Genomic DNA, 23,952 nt, shown 5'->3' with positions numbered 1-23,952 from the left:
CACGTAGAAACGTGTTAAATGGATAAAAGGGTTGGAATAGCATCGTGGCTTGAAATAGAGGTAGCCTGTTTTGTCGATAGTTGTAATTGATTGAATGATTAGTAATAGATTGACATCCACTGATGAGATAATTAGAAATTTTGCTTTTATGTATAATAACGTGTACTAGATATTTTTCGGTGTTTTTGGATTTTTTTGTGCATCAGTTTGAGGATACAATATGGTTAGGTACACGTAATGTTCGTATTTAGGATATAGATACGATTTAAATTCTAAATTTGCCATTTTTGATGAACAAATGTGGAAATTTTATTTTTACTACTTTCCCTCGAATTATTAATAATTTGCACTTTTTGAAGCAAAAAACAGGTAGTATTTTTTTCTGGGCGCACTTCCAACTATATAGGTACAGAACTTCAATATTTGGTCTCGTAATTAAGAGGGTTGGTGCGCGCAAAATATCTAAAAACACATTTTTTTTAAATTTTTTCAGTTTTCAAATATAAAATGTTTTGCGCCTAAGTGTTCGAGTTTTTGTTTTACCCGCAATAGAAGTAGGTTTTTACATATTTTAATATAAACTGCTGATAGGCATTACTTATGCATATAATGCTTTTCATTAAATACTCTTTTCTTTAAAACTTTTTGTCAGATACATAAGGAACATTTTTTTCAAATAAAACTTCAAATATTTTGAAACTTTCAAGAAATAAGGTATTACATACATTATCATGAAAGGATTTCTCATTAAAATGATTTAAAGAAATTTTTTGTTTCACAAAATAGGAATAAACTTCATTGAAAAGAGCTGCATGTGTTATTAATTTAAAATTCGAGAAAAAATCCAATAATTAAAATCATAAATTCTCTCGTGAAATTGTATGAAAGTATCCATTGTATTGGAGAAAAAAATATTGAGAGCATAAAATGTATAGAAATAGAAAATTTTTAAATGTTCCTTAAGGAAGGAGATTTTTTCCCCATAGGATAGCGTGGAAAGCCAAGATATCGCCCACAAACCTCCTTAAACTATGAAAAGATTGTGTCGTTAGTTGAGTTTGTTTCTGCGAATAAAAGCAAAATTTTTTTACAGGATTTTTTGTTTTTCTCGAATGAATGCAAAAATTTCGATGTGAGAATAATTTTTGCTTATGAATGCAAAACTTTTCATTTGAGAAATGATTTTGCGAGTGAATATATGACATCCATATTTGTTATGGGCATGTTTCTTTATCAGCCACCTCGTTGGGCATTTTGCCTGTTGTGGCGTTGTATTTGTAATTGAACGCAAAATGTTTAATTTAAAAAGTATTTTTGTGGGTGAGTGCGAAATTTTTGATTTGGAAATTCTTTCCTTCGGAAGAATGCAAACATTTTAACACAAAAACTTCTTTGTAAATGATTTTATATATTTTTTTTATTTTTACAAATAAATGCGAAATTTCCAAACTGAAAATTTTTGAAACTCCCCGTCATGCTGGTCAACCTCGTTGTTTTCCCGCAAGTCGGCTATTGCAGAAAATACGGTACATTAATTTTTTTTTTTAAAAATCAACATAAGAATACACAGAGATGCATATCAAAACTTAAAAAAAATCTCCAAAAAATTCCAAAATAAAACAAATATTATTCCATAACAAATTCATAAAACCTCATCAATAACCATTTCTGACTAAATACAAACCACGTGACTCCATAATATATGACGTCACGACAAAAGAAAACAATAAACAAATATACAAAGCCACAAATATCCCCGGACCGGAATATCATTTCAATTTCGAATGTAACTTGAGATTTTACGCTTTGACAAGCGGAAAAAGTTTGCTTTAAAAAAATAAAATTTTATTTCCTCCAAAAAATATTTCTTTTACTCTTGTGGATGCACGGATAATTCCGTTTCTAAGCCCTTACTGACATATTTTATTTATTTTTTCAGGGTTTATTCTTAAGAACATAACCGAAAGCAAAAGCAACAGTCTTTTCCATCTCTCCTATCGCCCTTATAACTTACTTCACTGCAAAACTGAGGAGTATATACTGCTTATAAATATACTAGATGCATTTTTGAATAAAGATCCAGTTTTTATTTTGGGAAATATATATATATATATATTTTTGGATTCTTTTTCCCTCTTTCGGTAAACGTTTATAAAACATTCCAAAAAGGGTATATAAGTTTGAATTTTTATTTATTTATTTTTTTCCCTAAAAATGGAGAGATTTCGGGTGAAATCTTCTGTACAGTATGAACAGTGACTGCATACGCTTGAGTTGATGGATTCTGATGGATCGCTTCAGAGCACAAACTCTTCATCTGTATTACTCTTTCTCTATTCCATTTTTGAAAGTATTTTGAAGTCAAAAAAAAAATTTTTTTTCAATTTTTTTTCCATTTTTTTCCCTTACGCCTTTCATTCTGAAATGATGACTCCACGTCGACTGATCAGACAAGGAATGGAAAGGGAGGAAAAAAAATACTGAGCTGAAAAAAAAAATTGAAAAAAAAAATTCAACAACTTGTTCCTGTGAAATTAATGACTGTAAAAAAATATAATTTTTTTCTGAAAAATGAAAAAAATCCGTCAGGTGAAGATTATTAAGAGAGAGAGAGAGAGGGAAAAAAATGGAACAAGTGAGTTTTTGTTGTAAAAGTGGCAGGAGATCTTTCTTCACCTGGAAAAAAAAAATCCGGAAAAAAATTGAAAAAAAATGAATTTTTTGGAATTTTTTTTTTTTTCAATTTTTTTATGTATTTTCGAGAACATCCCCCCGTGTCTTGTCAGTTTCTTTTATAAAGTAATTGAATGTATGATATCCTTTTTAAACACGATTTCATTGCTGTTATGTAAATTAAACTTTTTTGAATTTTTATTTTAATGTCAAAAATAGTTTTTTTGATTTAATTCCCTTTTCTAAAGATTTCTTTTTGTTGAATAATCGATATCAACGCTAACAATGTGTATTTATGGTCAAAGGTGAATTTAATGCATGCGATCACGTACTATCAGAAGATACATTGTTAATCGGTGAGCAATAATCGGTGAATTATTCAAAGAAATATTCTCAGAATTAATAAAGAATATTTCCAGAATTTTTGAAAAAAATGATTCCAGATCTTTTGAGAAATATTTCCAGAATTTTTGAAAGAAATATTTTCAAAATTATCAAAAGAAATATTTTCAAAATAATTAAAAGAAATATTTTCAAAATTATTGAAAGAAATATTTTCAAAATTATTGAAAGAAATATTTTCAGCATTAATGAAGAATATTTTCAGAATTTGTGAAATATATAATTGCAGAATGAGCAGGGAAGTATTTTACAATTCATTGATATTCATAATTGATCAAAAATATTTACAGAATTATTAAAAGAAATATTTTCAGAATTGTAAAAAGAAATATTTTCGGAATTAATGAAGAGTATTTCCAGAAATTTTTAAAGAAATATTTCCAGAATTTTCGAAAGAAATGTTATCTGAATTAGTAGAAAAAAAGTATTTTACAATTCAATGATATTCATAATTGATTAAAAATATTTAAAGAATTAATATGAATCAAAATCATATCATCATATATAATATTTTCAGATGAATAAATTTCTCGAATAATTTAGCCCCCCCCCCCACCCTCGTTTGACTCATCCGTTAGTGTGTGAAGCTTTTGACGTGTGCTTCTAGTGTTCGGGGTAACTGTCAAGTGGTTGGAAATAGTTAAATACTGTATCGACCACATTGTGGTACTGAAAATCGTTGCAATAGCATTCTTTCTCTAATCCGATCAGTGTTGTGCAAAAATATGGATGAGATTTGTCGGAAAATAAAAGCTTCTGTGCAATTAAACGGATATCTCCAATATGTAAATGTATCACTATGCTCGAATTACGGGTGTATGACACTTATCTGGATAAGATTTCATTTACGTACCTCACAGTATAAATCGGACTAAAATCTAACATTTAAAACTGATTCACGCTGTAGAGGTTGCCACACTGATAGCCAGTCAGATGCTACAAAAAAGAAACACAATATATAAGGTAGCAGATCTGAACCGTTAGATTCTCAGTTGAGACAGTCAGAATCAGATATAAATTTGGGTGTGAATATGTTAATCCAACAGCGTGGGGGTTCAACCGACCCCATCTCGTAATTTGTATTCTTCCTCCACGCACTTGAATTCTTTCAGTAGACACCGGTTCAGGTAATTATTTTCGTGGTACACTCAAAAACGCGGCATTTTGGTCATATAAATTCGTTTTTTGGACAAGGAGAACACATTGGTGTATAAATACCTGGTACACGTTTTTAATCTATGAAGAATGTGACGATATAACTAAGGGTGGATTTATACGACCCAACTCGGGAACCCTTGCAACCAAAGTTACGGTCGCAACTCATCGGTTAAGAACCCTACTAGATTATAGCACATTCTCACTAAAAGTTCGGAGAAATTTCAAAGCTGTTTTCTCTTGTCCGACTCTTATACGCCACTGCCTGACATGACACTTTCCTTGTCAATTCAAAATTCTGATATTTATAACTGCATTGAATAAGTGGATAACTGCTACATTAATACTCCTCAGGGCCATATAACACTATAATACTACATAACCCTGAATAACACCCATCCTGAGAGAACCCTTGCGACAAAGGATGGGGGAGGGGGGTGTGTTATAGAACCTCGCTTGTATTTTCAAACATCCATTTTCAATAAAATTTAGAAAATTTCAACGGTGTTTCCTCTCGCCATCCTCATATATGCTTGACTTGTCACTTCTCGTCCATTTGAAAAAATGTTGAACACCAATCGAAGCAATTTATTTCATTCCCTTCAAGTATTCATCAAAAAATAGCTCTTCAGAGATAAGCAGAAAAATTATGTTGTATTCAACTATTTTTGTCACCTTAACACAAAAAGTAAATAAAACTGTTCAATAGAATGCTTAAATCAAGAAAAAAATTTACACGTTGATCAATTTCTCCAATAGGCATCGATAAAAAAACCCCACAAAATATGATTCCTGGCCCTTCTTTTATGTATTCACTAAATGCCGTTTAGTGTCTTGCGTAATATGTCAAAAATATACTCCCGTTATATATATGTACGACCAATAGTGATTGATCTATGAATAATACGAGTAGGATGAAATGCTCTCTCACATGAATAAAGTATTCTAGTGACGTGTCACACCTTCGCGTGCATTGATTGTAGAATTATTTTTCATAAATTTTGCAATTATTTTTCATAAATTTTGTAATTATTTTTTATAAATTCTGTAATTATTTTTCATAAACTCTGCAATCGTTTTCCATTAATTATGTAAATGTTCACTATTTCTGAAAATTATGTGGATGTATGTAATGTGTTAATAATTTATCTAGATAATTTTCATCATTCTTGTGCATTTTGTAATACCATGCCGACTTCTCCCCCAAACATAATGTTTATAAAATCATACCTCCAGAGGGCCACAAAAACACACAGGGCTGCCACAAATCATTGGTGCTGCAAAAAAAAAAAAGAATTTATAACACGATTAATAGAGGATTTATACGATTCAACTCGGAAAGCACTTGTGAATTAAGTTGGAGTCGTGATCCATAGGATGAGAACCCCTTTATTACGACATCCCATCCTCATTGAAATCTCGGGAATTTCAACATCGTTTTCTCTCCTCGGTCTCACATAACGTACGCCACTGAATTTCACGTCACTTTTTTTCTCCTGTCCATTCGAAATCCCAATGAATTTATAATCGTATCGTAAGGGGATTTATTCGACCCATCTCGGGAGTCCTTGCAACCAAAGTTGGAGTCTCGAATCATAGGTTAGGAAACCCCACTATATCCCACTATATTACGCCATCTCATTATCACTAAGATTTCGGAAATTTCAACGCTGTTTTTTCTTCGTGAGTCTCACACAGTCACTTCTTGTCCATTTCGAAAAGTGCTGAACAGCAATCGAAGCCATTTATTTCATTCCCTTCAAGCATCTAATATTCATCAAAACTATCTCTTCAGACAGAAGCAGAAAAAATGATGTTTTATTCAATTATTTGTGTCATCTCCACTCAAAAAAAATAAATAAAACAGTTCAATAGAATATACCTGAATCAAGAAAAAAAAAATGTACACATCGATCAATTCCTCCAATAGAAATCGATAAAAAATAAACAGAAAATATGATTTCTGGTCCTGTCTTTTATGTATTCACTAAATGCCGTTTAGAGTCCCGTATAATATACTAAAAAAAAATATACTCTCGCTAAGACCAATATACTGCTCAATATTGATTGATCTATGAATAATAGGACGAAATAATTAAGGGTGGAAATTCGCCCTTCTCTCACTACTCCCTCTCTCTCTCTCTCGCCCTCTCTCACATGAATAAGTTATTCTACTGACGTGTCAAACCTTCGCGTGCTTTCAATTTCGACGTCAAATATTATGCTCCATTTTTTTTTAGGTTATTTTTCACCATAGTCCATCGAAGAAGCAATATTCTAACCCTAAAGGTGAAAGAGAGGTCGATAGTCGACTATACTCGTCGCTGGTATGACGTGAGAAAACGTACAGGTGGTCAATGTTTCCAGCCCCTTCTTCCACACCATGCACACTCCTGGTGTGAATCCTGTATACCAATTTTATTATTATTTTGCTCTATGTTTTTTATTTTTTTTCCTTGTGTGCCATCATGTCAGGATGTATCAAGCCCCTGTGCATTTCTACCCCACCCGGGAGGGTCAGTATAGTTTGACAAGTATCGCCTTGGATAAGAAAATATCTAGGCGTCCGTCCACACGCCCCGGTCCGCGGGTATATTCTACTTATATATTTTTTTCGTGTGTTATTGTTAGCACGGTATCTTGTTTTCGCTGCGATACTTATTCCTATGTAAATACGTTTTTTTTTCCTATGCATATCATTTATGTTATGAATATGATTGTCATTTCTACTTTAAACCCTCATCACAATGGAAATTGGGACCTGTTTATCTGTAGAGATGTCTGGGTTAAGAACTAGACAGAACAACGAATTCTTAAATTACGCTTCGTTGAATGACGTTCTTGCCCCCTCCCCCGCAATCATTTAATTCCAAATAATTTATCCACAAATTATTCAGCTGTCAAAATTATCTGAGAATGTAAATTTAGACTAATTTATGGAAATATAGGGTATCCCATGAATTTGTATATAGTTTAAAAATTCATAAAAATTGAAGGAATTAGTGTTTCAATGGTTTGCGAGAAGTTATTCTAACCAAGGGAGATTCTATCTGGTATTAAAGAAAATCGTTTATATTTTTGTTGATAGAGGGCACTGGAGGGGGGATTTTATCCTGAACCTTCCCCCCCCCCCCCCACAATCTCTTCCGTGTCCGGAAAGTTCGTAATGCTTCAGTTGCGATTCGTGGCTGAGATAAAATAGCTTCATCAATAGGGCTTTATCCACCAATGCCAAAATCCTGATAAAAAAGCTTATGTAAGAACCATCAACAAGAAATTTCGGAAATGCGCTATTAATCGTATACCCTGCATTTTATACAACTCTAATTAGCATATTTTCGGAGATTTGTTTTCGTGTAGCACCCTCTTTCCACAAAAAATTGAACAAATTTTTCTACACAAAAAAAAATATCTCCCGTCGTCAAAATAACTTTTTCACAAACCATAATTCAATAACTTTTTATGAATTTCTAAACTACATACGAATTTATGGGACACCCTGTACAACTACACCGAAACAATGCATTATTAAATTACACTTCGTTGAATGACGTTCCTCCAAAAATTCCTTCTCTTTTCAATACACAGAGAATTTCGATATTTTTTAGGTAATGATCCAACTTAGAATGTATAGGAAACAGTTATTTTCCGGATATTATGCTGAGGTGAGCTCGGAAAGAAAAGTCATCACGTCTCCGCCGGGACTCGAACCCAGGCCCTCGGGCCTGGGTGAGCTCTTTCCGAGCTCACCTCAGCATAATATCCGGAAAATAACTGTTTCCTTGATATCTCTGGCTGAGAAAAAAGCCATCTATATCTCTTTAGAATGTATAGTTTCCAAATAACGTTCTAGCCTGCAATATCTCTCAAGTAATGCTCCCTACTACATTCACTCGGGGACAATGTTTTTATGCAGAATATGTTTCAAACAATGTTCCATAATTCAGTATTTTTTTGGCAATGATCTGACAAAACGCAACTTGAAACAATGATTCAAATTACTTGGTTTTGTGGTTTTTATAAATTAGTGATTTTCTAGAAATGAGATCGAATTAAAAGTAAAATTTTCAAGCTATTCTTCACTTATATAGTAGACCGTTTCAAACAATGGCATGTGAACATTGATCTTACTTACACCAATGGGAAGTAATATAGAGTTATACCTCTCACAAACTTACGTTTGTTCTCATCTTTAAAAACAAATAATATATGAGTGTTAACATATAAAATAGAGGTTCCTAATATGAGATTCAAATTGAATAACATTGATTTCATTTCGATCACATGCAATTATAATGATTTTTTTGTTGTTGTTGTGTATAATCTAGATCTCGAGTATTCTGAATATAATAACGTCACAAAAAATTGTTGAAAACTTTTCAACTTGATTTCCAAAAAATTATATTTCAATACGGAAAGCAAAAGAAAACCTCCAAAATCCTAGAAGAAAATCAACAATAACAACGTGGGGGGAAAATTGAGAAACAATCTAGAGTAAATGCTCTCGTCCGATGCCGATGCCAGCCTTTTCCTCTTGCATAGATGGATCTGAAAACAAAAGCAAAAAAAAATCCCTAAAAAAACTACAAAAAATCCCGAAATAAGTATCGAACAGAACCGAACGATTGCTCCAGAAAATAGAACACATTATTCAACCAAAAACCAATCGTAATACCAAAAAAGAGAGGGGGGGGGGGACAAAAATAAATAAAATAACAATAATAATAAAATCAACATGCAACTAAAAAAAATTTCAGACGAAACAATTTCCCTATTTCAAGGAAAAAAAAATTCCCCCATTCGATTGAGTTTTGTATGGAGAAAATAAAGGCGGAGGGGGGGGGGATATTTCCATAATCCATAATAATTTCTTCTACTCGCCCCCAAAAAACTTTTTTCCTTCCCCCACCATCTAAAAAATTCCATATCAAATTTGTGATTGGTACAGAGCTATTATTACGTTTTCAGTTCCATAAACCACGTGATCAAAAATCCCTATATACGCATTCATTTCCCTAAAGATATGAAAAAATGAGGGGAAAAAAAGGGAATGTGATTTTTTGGGGAGGAAAGAGCTTATGCGTGCCTTGGATTGTTCAGGGGTCCCAGGACCGTCGAGTAATAACATGTGACTTTTTTAGTTTGTGATAAAAAGTTTTTGTTGGATTTATTTGCAGGGAAAAAACTATTTTAAAATAAAATTTTTCGTATTTTTGATTTTTTTTCTATTAATGTCGAAAATTTATTGATCTCATGAATATTGATTTTTTTTTTCCTCTTTTGAGTTGAATTGAGTTCAAGTATTTTAAAATATCGGAAATTTCTGAAAGATGTTTTGATTTTGGATTTCAAAAGCAATTTTCATTTTAATATCAGTATATTAAGAAAATTAATTGAGTTTTTTGACCGTGATTGTTGAATGATTCAGATTTTTCAATTCAACTAAATGATTAATACTAAAACAAAATAGTTTCGGAATCGGTGAAAGAAATAATTTCATAATCGAAAAAATTCATAATCAACGAAAAGAAATCATAAAATTGATGGAACAAACAATTTCTTAATAAAAAAAAATTCATAATTACCGAAAGGAAATATTTCCAAAATTGGTGTAATACATAATTTCGTTTTCGAAAACAAATTCGTATTTAATGAAAACAAAATAATCTCCAGAATTGATGAAAAAAATAATTTTGATAATGATTTTTTTGTTCATTATTGCTAATAATTCATAGTTAACGGAAAAAAGTACGTTTTATAATTAATGAAAACATTAATTCCATAATTAATAAAATAATAATCATTTCAAAATTAATGAAAAATTATAATTTCAAAATTAATGAAAAATTATAATTTCAAAATTAATGAAAAACTATAATTTCAAAATTAATGAAAAATTATAATTTCAAAATAATTGAAAAATTATAATTTCAAAATTAATGAAAAATTATAATTTCAAAATTAATGAAAAATGGTAAATAATAATTTGGTAAATAATGGTAAATAATTTCAAAACTAATGGCAGAAATAATTACATAATTGAAAGTTGATGAAAAAATATAATCCCAGACGTGATGAAAGAACACGATTTTATAATTATTTTTCGGAAACAACTGATGGTTGAAAATAACTCAAATCCTGAATTTATAATTTATGAACAATAAAAAGACTTATGTCCAGAATTTCTGAAATAAATAAATTCGAAATCAATGAAATGTTTTCACAATCGATGAAAACTCAAGTTCAATGAAGAAATAATAATTTCAGAATTATAAATAATAAAAAATAAGAATTTTGAAACTAAGAGAAAATAACTTTAAAATTAAGAAAATAATAATTTTAAAATTAAGAAAATGATAATTTTAAAATTAAGAAAATAATAATTTTTAAATTAAGAAAATAATAATTTTAAAATTAAGAAAATAATAATTTTGAATATAAAAAAAATAATTTTTAAATTAAAAAAAAATAAGTTTTAAATTAAAAAAATTAATAATAAGAAAAATGATAATTTTAAAATTTAGAAAAATGATAATTTTAAGAATGAGAAAAGAACTTCGCAGTTTTTTCGAAAAGTAATTTTAAAATCAATATTAGTTTTCAATAATTCAATGAACCTTGTCTGGCACGGGGCCTCTGAACAAGGGGTACGCTGTTCTACTCGTTAAGACGCAGGCCATGTACTATATTGTTTCCTTGGGAAAATCTAAGGAGATAAATTTTCTTAATTCCAAGTACCACCGTAAAACTTGTTGGCCCGCGGGCTTTATGGAATTTCCTTTTTTTAATTTTGCCCACGTCTATAATACTGGAGAACTCCTCAACTAGATGAATGTCTGTAGAGAGAATATTACGATATAAATTTTTAAAAACTACGACAATCTCTCAAAACAGGTCTCATTCAAACTACACTCTGTCAGAAGCTAATTTTTACTTTTCCGATGACGACGAGCATTTGTCTCTCTTCCATCGATTTCTTCAAATTTCCCAAAAGGATAAAATTCTCGAAATCTTCACAGAGAGACGGTTGATCAGCATAAAAGACACAAGCCACTTGATAAGATTTCTGTTATTGATAATTCCTCGGTGTAAAACTTTACCTCCCAGTAGATTTCAAAGCCTTCTAAAAGAGAGTTAGATTTTCTACTTTATTACAAAAGTGTCTTGAAAACGTATGCACGTCTTTATATGTGTACCAGATATTTTCTCTCAAATACCCCCTTCTTTCCTCAGATCTTCGTCTCAGAAGCGGAGGGGGGGGGGGCTTTCCTTCTCTCCTCCTCCTTCGTGGACGTGGAAAACTTTTAATATCTGTTCATCCCGTCGTTGTTCGAAATATTTCCCCGAAAAGGGGGGGTTTTTGAAAAGGGTTGTATTGTGCAGCTTTTAAAGTCTTCAGTGATACGCGCTTCTCTCTCTACTTCATTTTCCTCCACTCTCACAACCACCATCACTAAGATCCAACCTTTTCTCAGACGGTTAAGATGAAAGTTTTCATACATAGAAGAGAGAGAGAGAGGGAGTTGTTCTCTCTCTTGAAGAAGTTCGTACTTCGGGAACCCCCTCCACGCGCAACTTCCCACCAAACATCCATCCAAAAGACTCTTCAGACGGGGGTTTCGCCGACCATCCAACTAACCCATCATCCACTCCTCAAGTCGTCCTCTCCTTGGGAAAAGTAGAAGAAGATTCCGCTGTAACGTTGAAGTACCTTTTCGTTTAAAAGATAGAAAGAGAGAGAGAGAGAGAGAGAGAGAGAGATGATGTGCAATTCAGGTTTTGAACATTTCCGAAAAGCGGCATTAGCCCCACAAGATGGTGGCGAATTGAACGTTTTGGGTGGTTGGCTGGGTAGCTGGCTCTCAGAAAAGGAAGGAAGTAAGTAAATGGTGATAGAGTAGAGGTGAATAAATGAAGTGGATGAAGTCGATGATGGAAGGGTGGGAATAGAAGGTCAGCAATTCCAAAAAGGTTGGTGAGGGGGGGGAATAAAAATGAATAAAAGACGGGAAGTAGGAAGTATGTGGCGGGGATGGAAATTATTCCTTTTCCTGAATTGCTGAAGTGGATTTAAAAGGCTTCCTAAGTATATCAAACAGGTAACGAGACGTTTTACTGCTGCTGCTGTGAAAACTCTTTTCCACGAAAGTTTCTTCCCCCCCCCCCACACCCCAGTTCTTCAAAAATTACGGATAGGGTATAGATATATCAAGGTTTGTATGTGACTGATGTATAATATGTTTTCACGGCAGTGGATAAATTTCTCCGATTTTTCTTGGAGTTTGCGTGTGTGTGTGTGCGAGAGTTATTAAATTCTGAATTGGCTCTCGAGTGTGCTTAATTTTTGGTGTATCGGGGACTTCGTAAAAGTCTTGAAATATTTACTCAATGACAAAATTTTTTTCTCGTGTTTGGTGTAATTGATCGCTTTTTGGGTATTTTCAATTTGAATTCCCGTAAAATTCACTTTATAAAGTTTTGTGTTTTCATTACACGGTACATGAGTAATATATATATATGTATATATGTGTGTGTGTGAGTGTGTGTCTTTTCAGTGTGTCAGACTTTCATCTTTTCGACATATCTTTTAATATGTCGAAAAGATCGTCTGTCTCGATTCTACTCACTCATCGACAGAATATACTACGAAGTGTGAGAGGAAATTATAGTGACTAAACCTACAACGAACCACAAATTTATGGTATCACGTATACATCGTTGAGTTATTTCGATGTAAATCTTCAGGTAAAAATACATGAGTGACAATCCAAACTCAACAAGATACTGAACACCTGTGGCAGCGCTACAGTGAGCTTCGTTATAACATGAACGGTGGTTCCTACATAAGTGGATACGGGGGGGAAAGGCGGATCTTCGAGGTTGTGTGTAATGAACGAGGGTGGGGCGAACGCCCATCCCTGCCCTCCCGCCTATGCCACTAATACTAATTGTTCACTGGACGGAGGGGGGAGGCGATCGCCCCATCATCCTCCTCCTGTACCCGCTTATAAGTGCCTTTTGGCTCCTATAGGTAATAATGCCGATGAACCTTGCTTATAAGGCCAATGAAAACGCATCAAACTCAGAAGCTCTCAGTAGAAACTCACTACGCTATAGGAGCAGATCAAATATTTCTTCCTTGAAACATACATATTAGTGGAGAGCACATCTTTCTCTGCACAGACCGTTGGTAGGTTTTAAATATGCATTTAGAATCAAATCAGAGTCAATTCTTGTGGGAAAAATGATACCCAATCAAAACAAAGAAGAACTTGATCCCTGAAAAGAAATATACCCACATCCCTCAACGTGTTTAGACGTTGATCGTGAAAGCAAATAGGCAGCCTCAAGACGGATGCGGCAAGAAATGAAGTATGGAGGGTTATACTAAATGCGACTGAGGAGGGGTTTTTGAAGGAAGTAAACTACTCACAGCTGAACGAGCATGAGACAGGCAGAAAGTAATCGTAAGATGTATTACCTCACAATAGTAGCAAATGCAAAAAAAAAAGAAAAAGAAAGGACAGGGGACCACCAGAACAAATATTCCCGAAAGCCCCAAAAACTGAATAGCGACTTTTGCTGCCGGTACGAACGAGAAAGAAAGCGGGCGCGAAAGTATCATGGTATTATAGACAGAGTTGGACGGTGGAAGTAGGAAAAGTCCTTTTCTATATATATATATATGAGGACCATGGGCTCCGCATTTGAGGGAGCGAAGAGAGAAGAGGCAGAAAGAACTAACTCCTGGTGCATACGGCGAGTAACAGAAGTAACAGTTGCTTTCCTACAGATTGATGGATCACATGTCACCCCTAGATGACGTGCAACATAAGGTTCTGACGTCCTTTTTTGGACGCATTGTAGCCTCCCTTACGATTTTCACTCACTCTCTTTCGGTGGGGGGAAAGTGGGACTGTACCGTGCTATACTGAAGGGTCATCTCTCTCCCCGCGTCTCTTACGGTCCCAACAGTATCGTCTTATCCATTTTTCTTCTTGATACTCGGTACACATACTAACATAACAGAACCCTAAAGTCAGATCCACATTTAGTACTACTTCCCCTCTTTTCTCTCGCAAAATTCTGTCATCATTCACTTTTATAATGTTAACTATGACGTACTACATTAAATGTCACTTTTTTTTATTTTTGTTTATACGTTCAGGAAATTCTGGCTTTTATGTCTTAGTTTTAAATACATAAAATAGAAGGGAATATTGGATTATTTCATATGGGATATTTTCTTTTTTTTTTGTTTTTTTTTCACTCGACTGAAAAACAGTATTTTCTGTATTTTTGATGAATGTTTTCTGCACTCGTCTGGTTAAGCTGGTAAATATGTTTGTGGCTGGTTAGCGGAAATACATTTTTTTTCCAGTTTTGCTATGAAATTTCGTTAATTGAATCTGTTGAAAAGTTCTTTGGAGAGTGTGTTTCTGGTTTAAAAATAGTTAGTTGAGTCATTTCCGGTTAGTAAATAATTAGTTGAGTCATTTCTGGTTTGAAAATAATTTGTTTAGTCATTTCTGGTTTGAAAATAATTTGTTTAGTCATTTGCGGTTTGAAAATAATTCGTTGAGTCAATTCTGGTTAGTAAATAATTAGTTGAGTCATTTCCTGTTTGAAAATAATTTGTTTAGTCATTTGCGGTTTGAAAATAAATATTTGAGTCATTTCCGGTTAGTAAATAATTAGTTGAGTCATTTCCGGTTTGAAAATAATTTGTTTAGTCATTTGTGGTTTGAAAATAATTCGTTGAGTCATTTCCGGCTAGAAATTATTATTTGAGTAATCTCCGGTTCATAAATTATTCTAAGGCATTTCCGGTTCATGGAGATCTTGTCTACTCATTTCCGGTGGATAAAAAATTTGTTGAGTCATTTCCGGTTGAGGAAAACTTTTAAGAATTTTCGATTCCAATTTTAAAGTAGGCTATTTCCGGTTGATGGAGAATTTGTTTTGTCGTTTTTAGTTCTCTTTAACATAATACTTACATAATATGAAAATTCAAGCGTTCACCATCTTTACTTGGAACATAGATGACAGCACTGGAGCAAGAACACGAAACGAGCGCAGCTCTAACAACATAAATGCGTTAGGGCCATGCATATAAATACACTCACACATCACGTTCCGACATTTACCGATTCTTTCGAAACTCCACAGAAGAATATGTACGAAGAGCATGTTCGGTTAAGTAGTAGTAGTAGTAATCGTTTCCGGTTCGTAAATAATCGTTGAGTCATTCCCAGTTGATAAACTACTTTTAGGCATTCCTGGTTGATAAATAATTCATTTGGTGATTTCCGGTTGGTAATTAATTTTTTGGGTGGCATTTCCTTAAATAGTTTGTTCATCGGGTTTTTTTTGTGTGATATAAGTATTACGCATAAAGTATTGCTCCAACCCGCCCTTAGGGTCATACAAATTAAACGTTGGTTGATAAAGAATGTATTGAGTCATTTCTGGTTCATAAATTTGGAACGTTTCTGGTTGAAAATAATTCTTTTTTTAGGCATTTCCGGATAATATAAAATTTGTTGAGTAATTTTTTCGGTTAGTTAAGAACTTTTCAAAGCTTTTCCAAAGGATTTAAAAATGAACAAAGAATTTTTTGTCATTTTCAGTTGATAAATAATTTTAAGATATTTCCATTCAGTACAGAGTTTTTGAGGCATTTCCAGTAAATGAAGAATTTGTTTAGACATTCCCGGCTGACAAAGATTTCATTGAGTCATTTTGGTTGATGAAGAATTGTCAATTTATTTCCTGTTGATAGAAAATAGTTTATTTTTCGTATTGATAAAAAAATTTGTGATTCCTTATCTTATTTTTATAAAGACTGATTCAGACTTTGTCAATGGATAATTTATGATCTAATTTACGTTAACAACATCTGTAAGTATATTTATTTTTGTTTTGATGAAGATTTATTGAGAAACTTCCTGTTGGTGAAGAATCTGTAGCTTCATTTCTGGCTCAAAAAAAAAAAGAGTACGTTTATTTTTTCGAATACTTTACCAACTACTTAACGAGTTGTAGTAATGTGTTTTAAAGAAACTGTTGAGATTAAAGCCTCAGGGTTTTTGAAATGAGTTTGTAGATTTATTTATTCAAAATAAAAATAAGTTGATAAATTTTTCGTTTCATAGACCACAGTGTTCATTCATTTCCACTTTCGATGGAGACTTCGTCGATACTTTTCTAGTTTCGATGCAGTTCGTTGTAGATTAATTTACTGTTTTGATGAAGAATTAGAAATATTCAATTTTTTTTTTCATATTACTTCTAATATTGACGAAAACTTTACATTAATTTTTTTTTTGTCATCTTGATTATTCGTAAGAAAAGAAATGAATGAAATGAATGAAAAGATGAAAATAGTAATAATTTCTTTCGATGGAAAATATATTTGTTAACATTTCGTACCGTTAAAAGAAATTCTTGTATTTATTTACTGCTGTTAAGAAACTATTTTTACTCACTTCTTGCTGGTAACAAAATTCTTTGATTACTAACAATTTTACGAATTTATTTTTCAATTATTAAAAAAAAATTGAAATATGTCTCTTAGCAAGATATTACTTCCAATCATCCAAGACCTAATTGATTAAACCAATTTATACAGGCTTTATTAATCAACATTCTTAATCAAAAATCTCTAATTTTTCGTGTAACAAATTTATTAATCGATTATGGTGATGAGTTCATTTCTTTATCTCATCACATTTTTCAGTAATCAGGTCCTATACGATCTCATTCCCAGCCATCAATTATTTTTCCACCTCCAGTTTATATTCTTCCGGAGAAAAAAAAAATGGAAAATCCAGTTTAGTTCTGGAGGTAATTTTAAAGAGTAAAAAGTAGTCACGAAATCCCAAACTGATCTCAAATATAAAAAAAAGAACTTTTCATCAATTCGAAACAACGATTGATTGTTACAAACATTATTCCCAACGGGAATCTCTTCCCCAGGAATTCTCCTGGCTTAAAGAATATATATCCATCATCTCGGATGTACGTATCATATCCGAACGGATAATTACAGGACTAATTCCCTTTTTATCACTAACGGATAAAGCTGAGAATCAACTTTCGGTTACAAGTATTGCCTTGGCGATTGTCACAAAGTCTGTCTCGATTTCCAAATTGCTAAAAAAAAAGGAAAAGAAAAATCCCATAAAAATCGTATTTTTTGGAGGAAATCTTTTTTCCCCCCCCCCAAAAAAAAACCCCTCTCATCATCATCCTAGATCTTAGAGAACCGCTCTCTCTCTCTCTCTCTCTCTCTCTCTCTCTCTCTCTCTCTCTTTTGGTCCAGAGTATCATTGTTCCAATAAAAAAAAAAGTATATTTTATTTTATTTTTTCAAGTTGGAGTATCTTTCCTTAAAAACTTCTAAGGTATCTTTTTTTTTTTTTAGGGTTTTCATTCTTGATTAATGATCGAAGAGGGTGATTATACCCCCCACCGGTACTCAAACTGTCGGACTTGAAGAAGTTTAAAATATATGAAAAACCTTTACTGGGAAAATTATTCACCCAGGAATTTTTTGTTGTTTTTTTTAGTTTTATGTATTTTTTATACTTTTTTTTTGGGTGTAATAACCATGGTGAGGGGGGTCTCTGTATAACTGTTACTTGAAACTCCCTAAAAAAAAATTTTTTGTCTTAGACATTTGTCCATTTAATCTTTATTTTTTGTTCCAGTGGTCACGAAAAATTGTGGTGTTTTCAAGGGGGGAAAATCCTTTTTTTTGGAAATTTTAAAAGTTTTATATCTTATCCAATAGGGATTTTTTTCCCCCTATTTTTTTTCCCCTCAATTCCATAAGTTGTTACTGATACCAGGTTTTTTTTTGTAATTTTTTTTTTTAAACATTTATCTCAAGTTTTATTCGCATTCTCTTCTTTACATAATTGTATACTTTTTTCCCCTCTCCCATCTCCTTTCATCCCTTATAATTTTTCGAGAAAATTTCGGAATTGCGTGAAATTGGTAATAATGTCTTGGCAGTTATTTGGTCCTCGAATAAATTTTTTTTTTTTTTTTTTTTTTTTTTTCTGGGGGAAAAATAATATTTTTTCCCTTGATTTTTCTGCCGTTTCAGATTAGAGGGGGGAAAATGAGAAAATGGGAGAAGAAACGATGGAAAGTAGGAGGGCTTTTGGGAGAAAAGAGGAGAGAGAGAAAAAAAAAACGAGAGGGTAAAATTAATATCAGATAATGAATTGCCTCACCGTTAATTACTGCGAATGAATTGTTTTTATTAATTAATATAAGGAAAAGGCGCAAGAGCATGTTTTGGCACCTCATGACCATACATCATGTACAACTACTCGCTGATGCGAAATTAAAAACTGAAAGAGAAAAAAAAAATAGATATATACATTAATTAATCTAAGCAAATCAATATAAAAAAATTATATATTTTTTATTCCATTTTTTTCTCCCTTTTGTTTTAAAAGTCAGTTTTTTCAGTTTAATAATTTATTACGCTTTTTTGTTGAGCTATTTTCCAATGGTGAAATGCTTTTTCCACACATCACTACCGGAGCAATAATTTTAGTTTTTTTTAAATAATAATTATTTCCAAAAAAAATAAAATTCGCATTCATGAATCTTTTAAAATAATTTGAATTATGGACTTCAAACACTATATTTAAATTTTTTTTAGTTTTTTTTCAAAAAAAAAATTACAATTTTTTTTTTCTCAACATTAAAATTATATATTTTTTTCCTTTTATTTTATTTGTTATTGATGTGTAATGTGTTTCAGATTTATTTGCTGGTGGCCAAAGCTTTAGCGGTTGTTACGTTCCGGAAGGTTGTATAATCTAATTTCATATATATATATATATATATTGTTATGCTATTTTTTTGTAAATTTTATTTTAATTTAAATAAAAATGGTTTAATTGATAATCGATTAAAAAAAGAAATAGTGATATTTTATCATTTTTAATTAAAAATATTTTTTGGAGAATGTGATTGATACGCGTAATTCATGCCTGATGGGTGAAACGTATTTCATTATTTGGTGGGTGGGTAGTCATTGTTGGGAAAGTCACTGTTCGTTGAATGATTTCAGTCTTACGGTCATTTCATGCACTTGTTGGGAAAAAATGTCTGTTTAAGAGATAATCTGGAAAGTTTCCGGATTATCTTCCCAATAGACACTTTTTTCGGATAAATAGACATGTTTTCCGGAAAGTTTCTGTGATAGACAATATTATAAACGTCTCTTAATGCAAAATATATTTTTGGGGAAAGTGTCTGAACCTCAAATGTATTTTTGGAAACTTTCTGAACATCAAATATATTGTTATGAAAGTCTCTTAACATCAAACACATTGTTACAAAAGTGTTGAATCGTCAAAGAGGATTTCGGGAAAGTGTTTATCTGTGATAAACTATTCAAGTCTCTGAACGACAATTACATTTTGGGAAGATATCTTGATTGAACTCATTTTCAGGAAAGATGTCTTTGGACTGATTTTTAGGGAAGATGTCTTTGTGAATTAATTTTTAGGGGAAACTGTCTTCTATAAAACTTATTGATGGGAAAGTGTCTTCCAATCAAATGTCTTGTTGGTAAACTGTCTGTTTATAAAATAGGACAGGACCACAAAAATGCTCTTGGTCCCAGTTTCAACTTCCGTAAGAATATGTCTTGAATATTGTTCTCTGTGAAGGGATCCACGGCTTTCATCTTATTGGCGAAGGGCATCCCTATCGTTTGTCTTATGCTAGGGCCACACTCGTGTGCAGTCTGGCTTAATAGCCATTCGCAAATATTTTCTTCCAATGTTTGTCTTCCTCTTGCTGCAATTAAGCACTAGCAGCATAGGCTGGCTTCACACTGGAACAGCCTACGAAAATGTGTGACCAGGCGGATTGGAATATTGGGATGGAAGGCGACTCCTTTCACTTGGGTTGGAGGCTGGAAAATCCTATCTTTGTTCTTTTCGACCAGCCTTTCAACCTTCAACATTTGACGGTTATTGCCAATGGTGAAGCGGCCACACTTCTCAGCTATAATCAAACTTGGAACGCATTGGACCAGGCACAAGTGTCCATGGGACATGAAAGGTTTAAGATCCCTTGAACTAGAAGCAATGTAACCGAAAGAATAGGGTGAATTCACCGGATAACTTTTCAGTCAGGATAAGCAAGATATGCATACATTTCAACTGATGATAGCTTCAAAAAAAAAAAAAAAAATCCCGAGTCCCTTGAGCTGGAAAGAACATCAAACAATCACGAAGCTAAAAGATATTCTTTCCGGAATCTCCCGTGATTCCTGCTGCTTGAATTCCGGGAACGGGTACAAGATTGATGGGCACTGGGAAAAGAACGGGAGAGGAAACTATACACACACACACCAGTAAACAGTAACTACCATAGGAACCTAAGAGGTGGAAAGAAAACGCGGGAGTGGAAACTTGGAGTTAGTAGGGAATTAATGACTAAAATTAATTAACAACAGACAGGAAAGGGATCGGGAGAGCTGCTGGGAGGTGAAAAAGAAAATGGGCTCCATGGGTTTTATTTTTGCACGCCTCCCATGTTTTGTACTTTACTTTCACGCCGGTGCCAAAGAGAGAGAGAGAGAGAGAGAGGGCTCTTTACACATTCAGGTCTATTAAGCGATTCCGTATTATAATTGCCTGGTCTCGCTCCTTTTTCCCCAGTTTTAGTCCCGACATTAAACGTCGGAAATGGGCGGAAAGCAACGACACTAATAATGTATATATATATATAAAAAAAATACAGGTGTCGACGGTATTTTGTTCACACGGCCATAAACTCTATTGCGTCTTTTTACTCTGTGAGGTGAAAATTAAGTGCAAAAAATTATATGAGTACTTTAATAAACATACGCCTCCTTCATTTACACGTTTCCTCGTTCTCGTCGTAAATAAATGATGGGCTTTTCCTGTTCGTTGGGTTCCCTTTCCTCTCTGTCCCCCCCCCTACTTGTCCCGGACGGTTTTTAATGAGGATATGATGCAGTGTTAAAGGGTTAAGGGTGGATTTCGATTTCATCTTTGTACGACTTGTTCCGTATTTTTGATCATAAGATTATTTTTAAATCATTTTTTTCATTAATTTAATGCATTTTATTGCTTTCTTTCCGTCGGACGTTAATGCATGTGTGGCTTCGAACGTATTTATGTTGGGAGAGGTGTACGTATTTCGCATTCTCTGATGGTGCCGCCATCTGTCTCCCATATTTTGAGGTGCAGATGGTAAATGCTTGAATCTTTCACGTTATGTAAGTAACATCTTGTGGGTCTGCCTGCTGTCTGCAGGCCCCTGTAACACACTTGAGCGAGGTTTACTCTTGGGGGTTCTATGCAGGGCCGTTTCAATGTCATCGGCCCCGGAAAGTCAGAAACAGACGGAAAGCAGCGACACTAAAAGAGTTAAATAATAATATATAAAAAGAATACGGTTGTCTCGACGGTATTTTCTTAACACGGCTATAATCTCTATTGGGTCTGGGGGCAAAAATTAAGTACAAAAAATAATATGGACACTTTAATAAACGTACGCCTACTTCATTTATACGTTACGTAGTTTTCTCATCGTAAATAAATGACGGGCTTCGTCTGTTCGTTGGGTTGTTTCCTCTTTGTCCCCTAATTGTCCCGGACGGCTTTCAATGAGGATATCATGCAGTGTTCAAAGGTTAAGGGTGGATTTCAGTACGGATCTTACATGCTCTTCAATACATATATATTTTTTGCAAATTTAAAAAAAACAAAAATTGTTAATCGCTTGCGCGCATGATAAAATAACATTAAGTTGAATAAAAATTAATTTGAAATAAATAAAACTGTTCAGGTCATGAAATGATGAAAATTTTTTGGATTTTATCGGTCCAATATTTTTAAAATTGAGTTGTGAATTTAAAAAAAAATTTTTTTTATAACTCAATTATTTAAAAATGGATCTCAAGTCGTTTCCTTCATTTTATGAAATGAACAGTTTTCGTTCATTTTGAATCAATCATTGGTTTATTCAATTCCATTCATGTCAGTCATGCTATTTTATCATGAACGCTATGTATTAATAATGCTTTTTTTTTTTTGAAATTTTGCAAAAAAAATCAAGTATGACTTGTTAAAAACTATACTAGCATAGGATAGCATAGACCTCTATACAATCAAATATATGTGAAAAATTTGAAATAAACCAATGGTTGTACAAATAATATTTTCGATCATCATCGAAATATTGATAATATTGACATCATAATATTGATTACCAATCACAGGACGGACAGACTTGGTCTAAGTTTTCCGGAGGAGCTCAGAGCCAGTTCTGGTTATTGGTTAGTCTTTTTTTTTTTCTATCGGGATCATTTTGCGTAGAAAAATTTCTCATCTGGACCACGGTCCTGTTCCAAGGGAGCTGGTAATTCCCAACCGTAAAAATAAATGGGTATCTTTATATGAATAGTTATTTAGTTTGAATATGAGTGATCCAATGTTTATTACATTCGTTATATTGTTTGCGATGTTGTGTTGTATTGACCGCTACTTCGTTCTGATGGATTCGAGCACACTGAATATCGGAGGCTTACTCAGGGGCTCGTGCCCCTCCCCAAGAAAACGAAAAAAGATTTCAATACCTTTTATATGCTGTTTAATCAATTTTTGTCAATGAAAATGCTTTTTTGGAAGCTGATAACTCCAAATTTATCTAAGAGAAATCACTTGTACACCCCCACCGAAAAGTCGATTCTGCTCACGCCCCTGCTCGATATCTCTGGATTAGTAGCATGATTGTTGTACTGTTGGGTGTCTGTTACATTTATCTGTTCGAAATAAAGCTTTATTTGTTACAAAATTACACAAATGACCACATAAATCCTATCTTATTTTGCAGCGCTATCCATGAACTCGCTTTACAGGGGCACTTACGAATGCTGTCTACCACCTCCTAGTAATACAATGGAACCTCTTGATAACGGACACCATGGGGCGGAAAGTTTTGTCCGTTAACGGGGATTGTCCGTTGGATGTAGCGACATACATCGAGGCCCTGTTACACAGGCTTCAAAAGTGTCCGTTAACGAGGGAATGTCTGTTATGGAGGCTCCGCTACATAAATAATTTGGTGGAGGGTTGGGGAGGTTTCATCGCAAGAATTTCAGGGCCAAAGAAATAAAAAACGCGAAAACCTAAATCGATAATATGATCATAAAAATCAACACTCGGGGAAGATGGCGAAACTTCTTAGAGATCAAAAAAGACCAACAAAGACACTAGTACGGAGAAAACTTTGAGCATGAACCTGACAAACCTGTAATACCACCTAAAAACTACTAATTTGGTGCTAGGCTATATGTAACCCTCAACATTGCCATGCCGATTCGAACTTTTATCAAAACGTTGCAGCAAAGAGTTACCATAATTTTCTGCGTATGATCCATAAATTTTATTCAGAATAATGAAATCCTAACCCTTTTAACCAAGGGTGCTCAGTGCCCAACTTTTTGGAGAATGCGGGACACTTGATTGGTTTGGAAACGTATCACAGGCCGCTTAAGTGGTATGGGATTGTGCCACGGGCCGCTTAATCGATCTAAAACTGTTTCGCGTTTCGTTTAAGTGATCTGGAACTGTTTCGTAGATCGCTCATGTAGTTTAGAACGCCACAGTGGGTGGCTTAAGGGCCATATTCACCGAATGGTTTGAACTGTAATCA

General features: G+C 33.4%; 1 protein-coding gene across 6 annotated transcripts in view; it reads left to right on the top strand.

Moving 5' to 3' along the window:
• LOC149080995 (hepatocyte nuclear factor 6-like) overlaps positions 1-23,952 on the top strand; it is a 279,509-nt gene that overhangs the window by 170,256 nt on the left and 85,301 nt on the right. For 2 of the 6 annotated variants that reach the window (XM_089237716.1, XM_089237719.1), the window contains exon 3: positions 19,013-19,060. The exons of the other annotated variants lie outside the window; for them this stretch is intronic. In XM_089237716.1, the coding sequence (XP_089093842.1) occupies positions 19,013-19,060 (48 nt within the window). The remainder of the gene's footprint in view (positions 1-19,012; positions 19,061-23,952) is intronic. 6 annotated transcript variants of the gene reach the window in all.

The sequence above is a fragment of the Pholcus phalangioides genome, unplaced genomic scaffold (assembly GCF_987345545.1).
Source record: "Pholcus phalangioides strain wild (caught in Gottingen) unplaced genomic scaffold, Ppha-v1.0 ptg000010l_1, whole genome shotgun sequence".
NCBI lineage: Eukaryota > Metazoa > Arthropoda > Arachnida > Araneae > Pholcidae > Pholcus > Pholcus phalangioides.
This window is presented reverse-complemented; position numbering and strand designations above follow the sequence as displayed.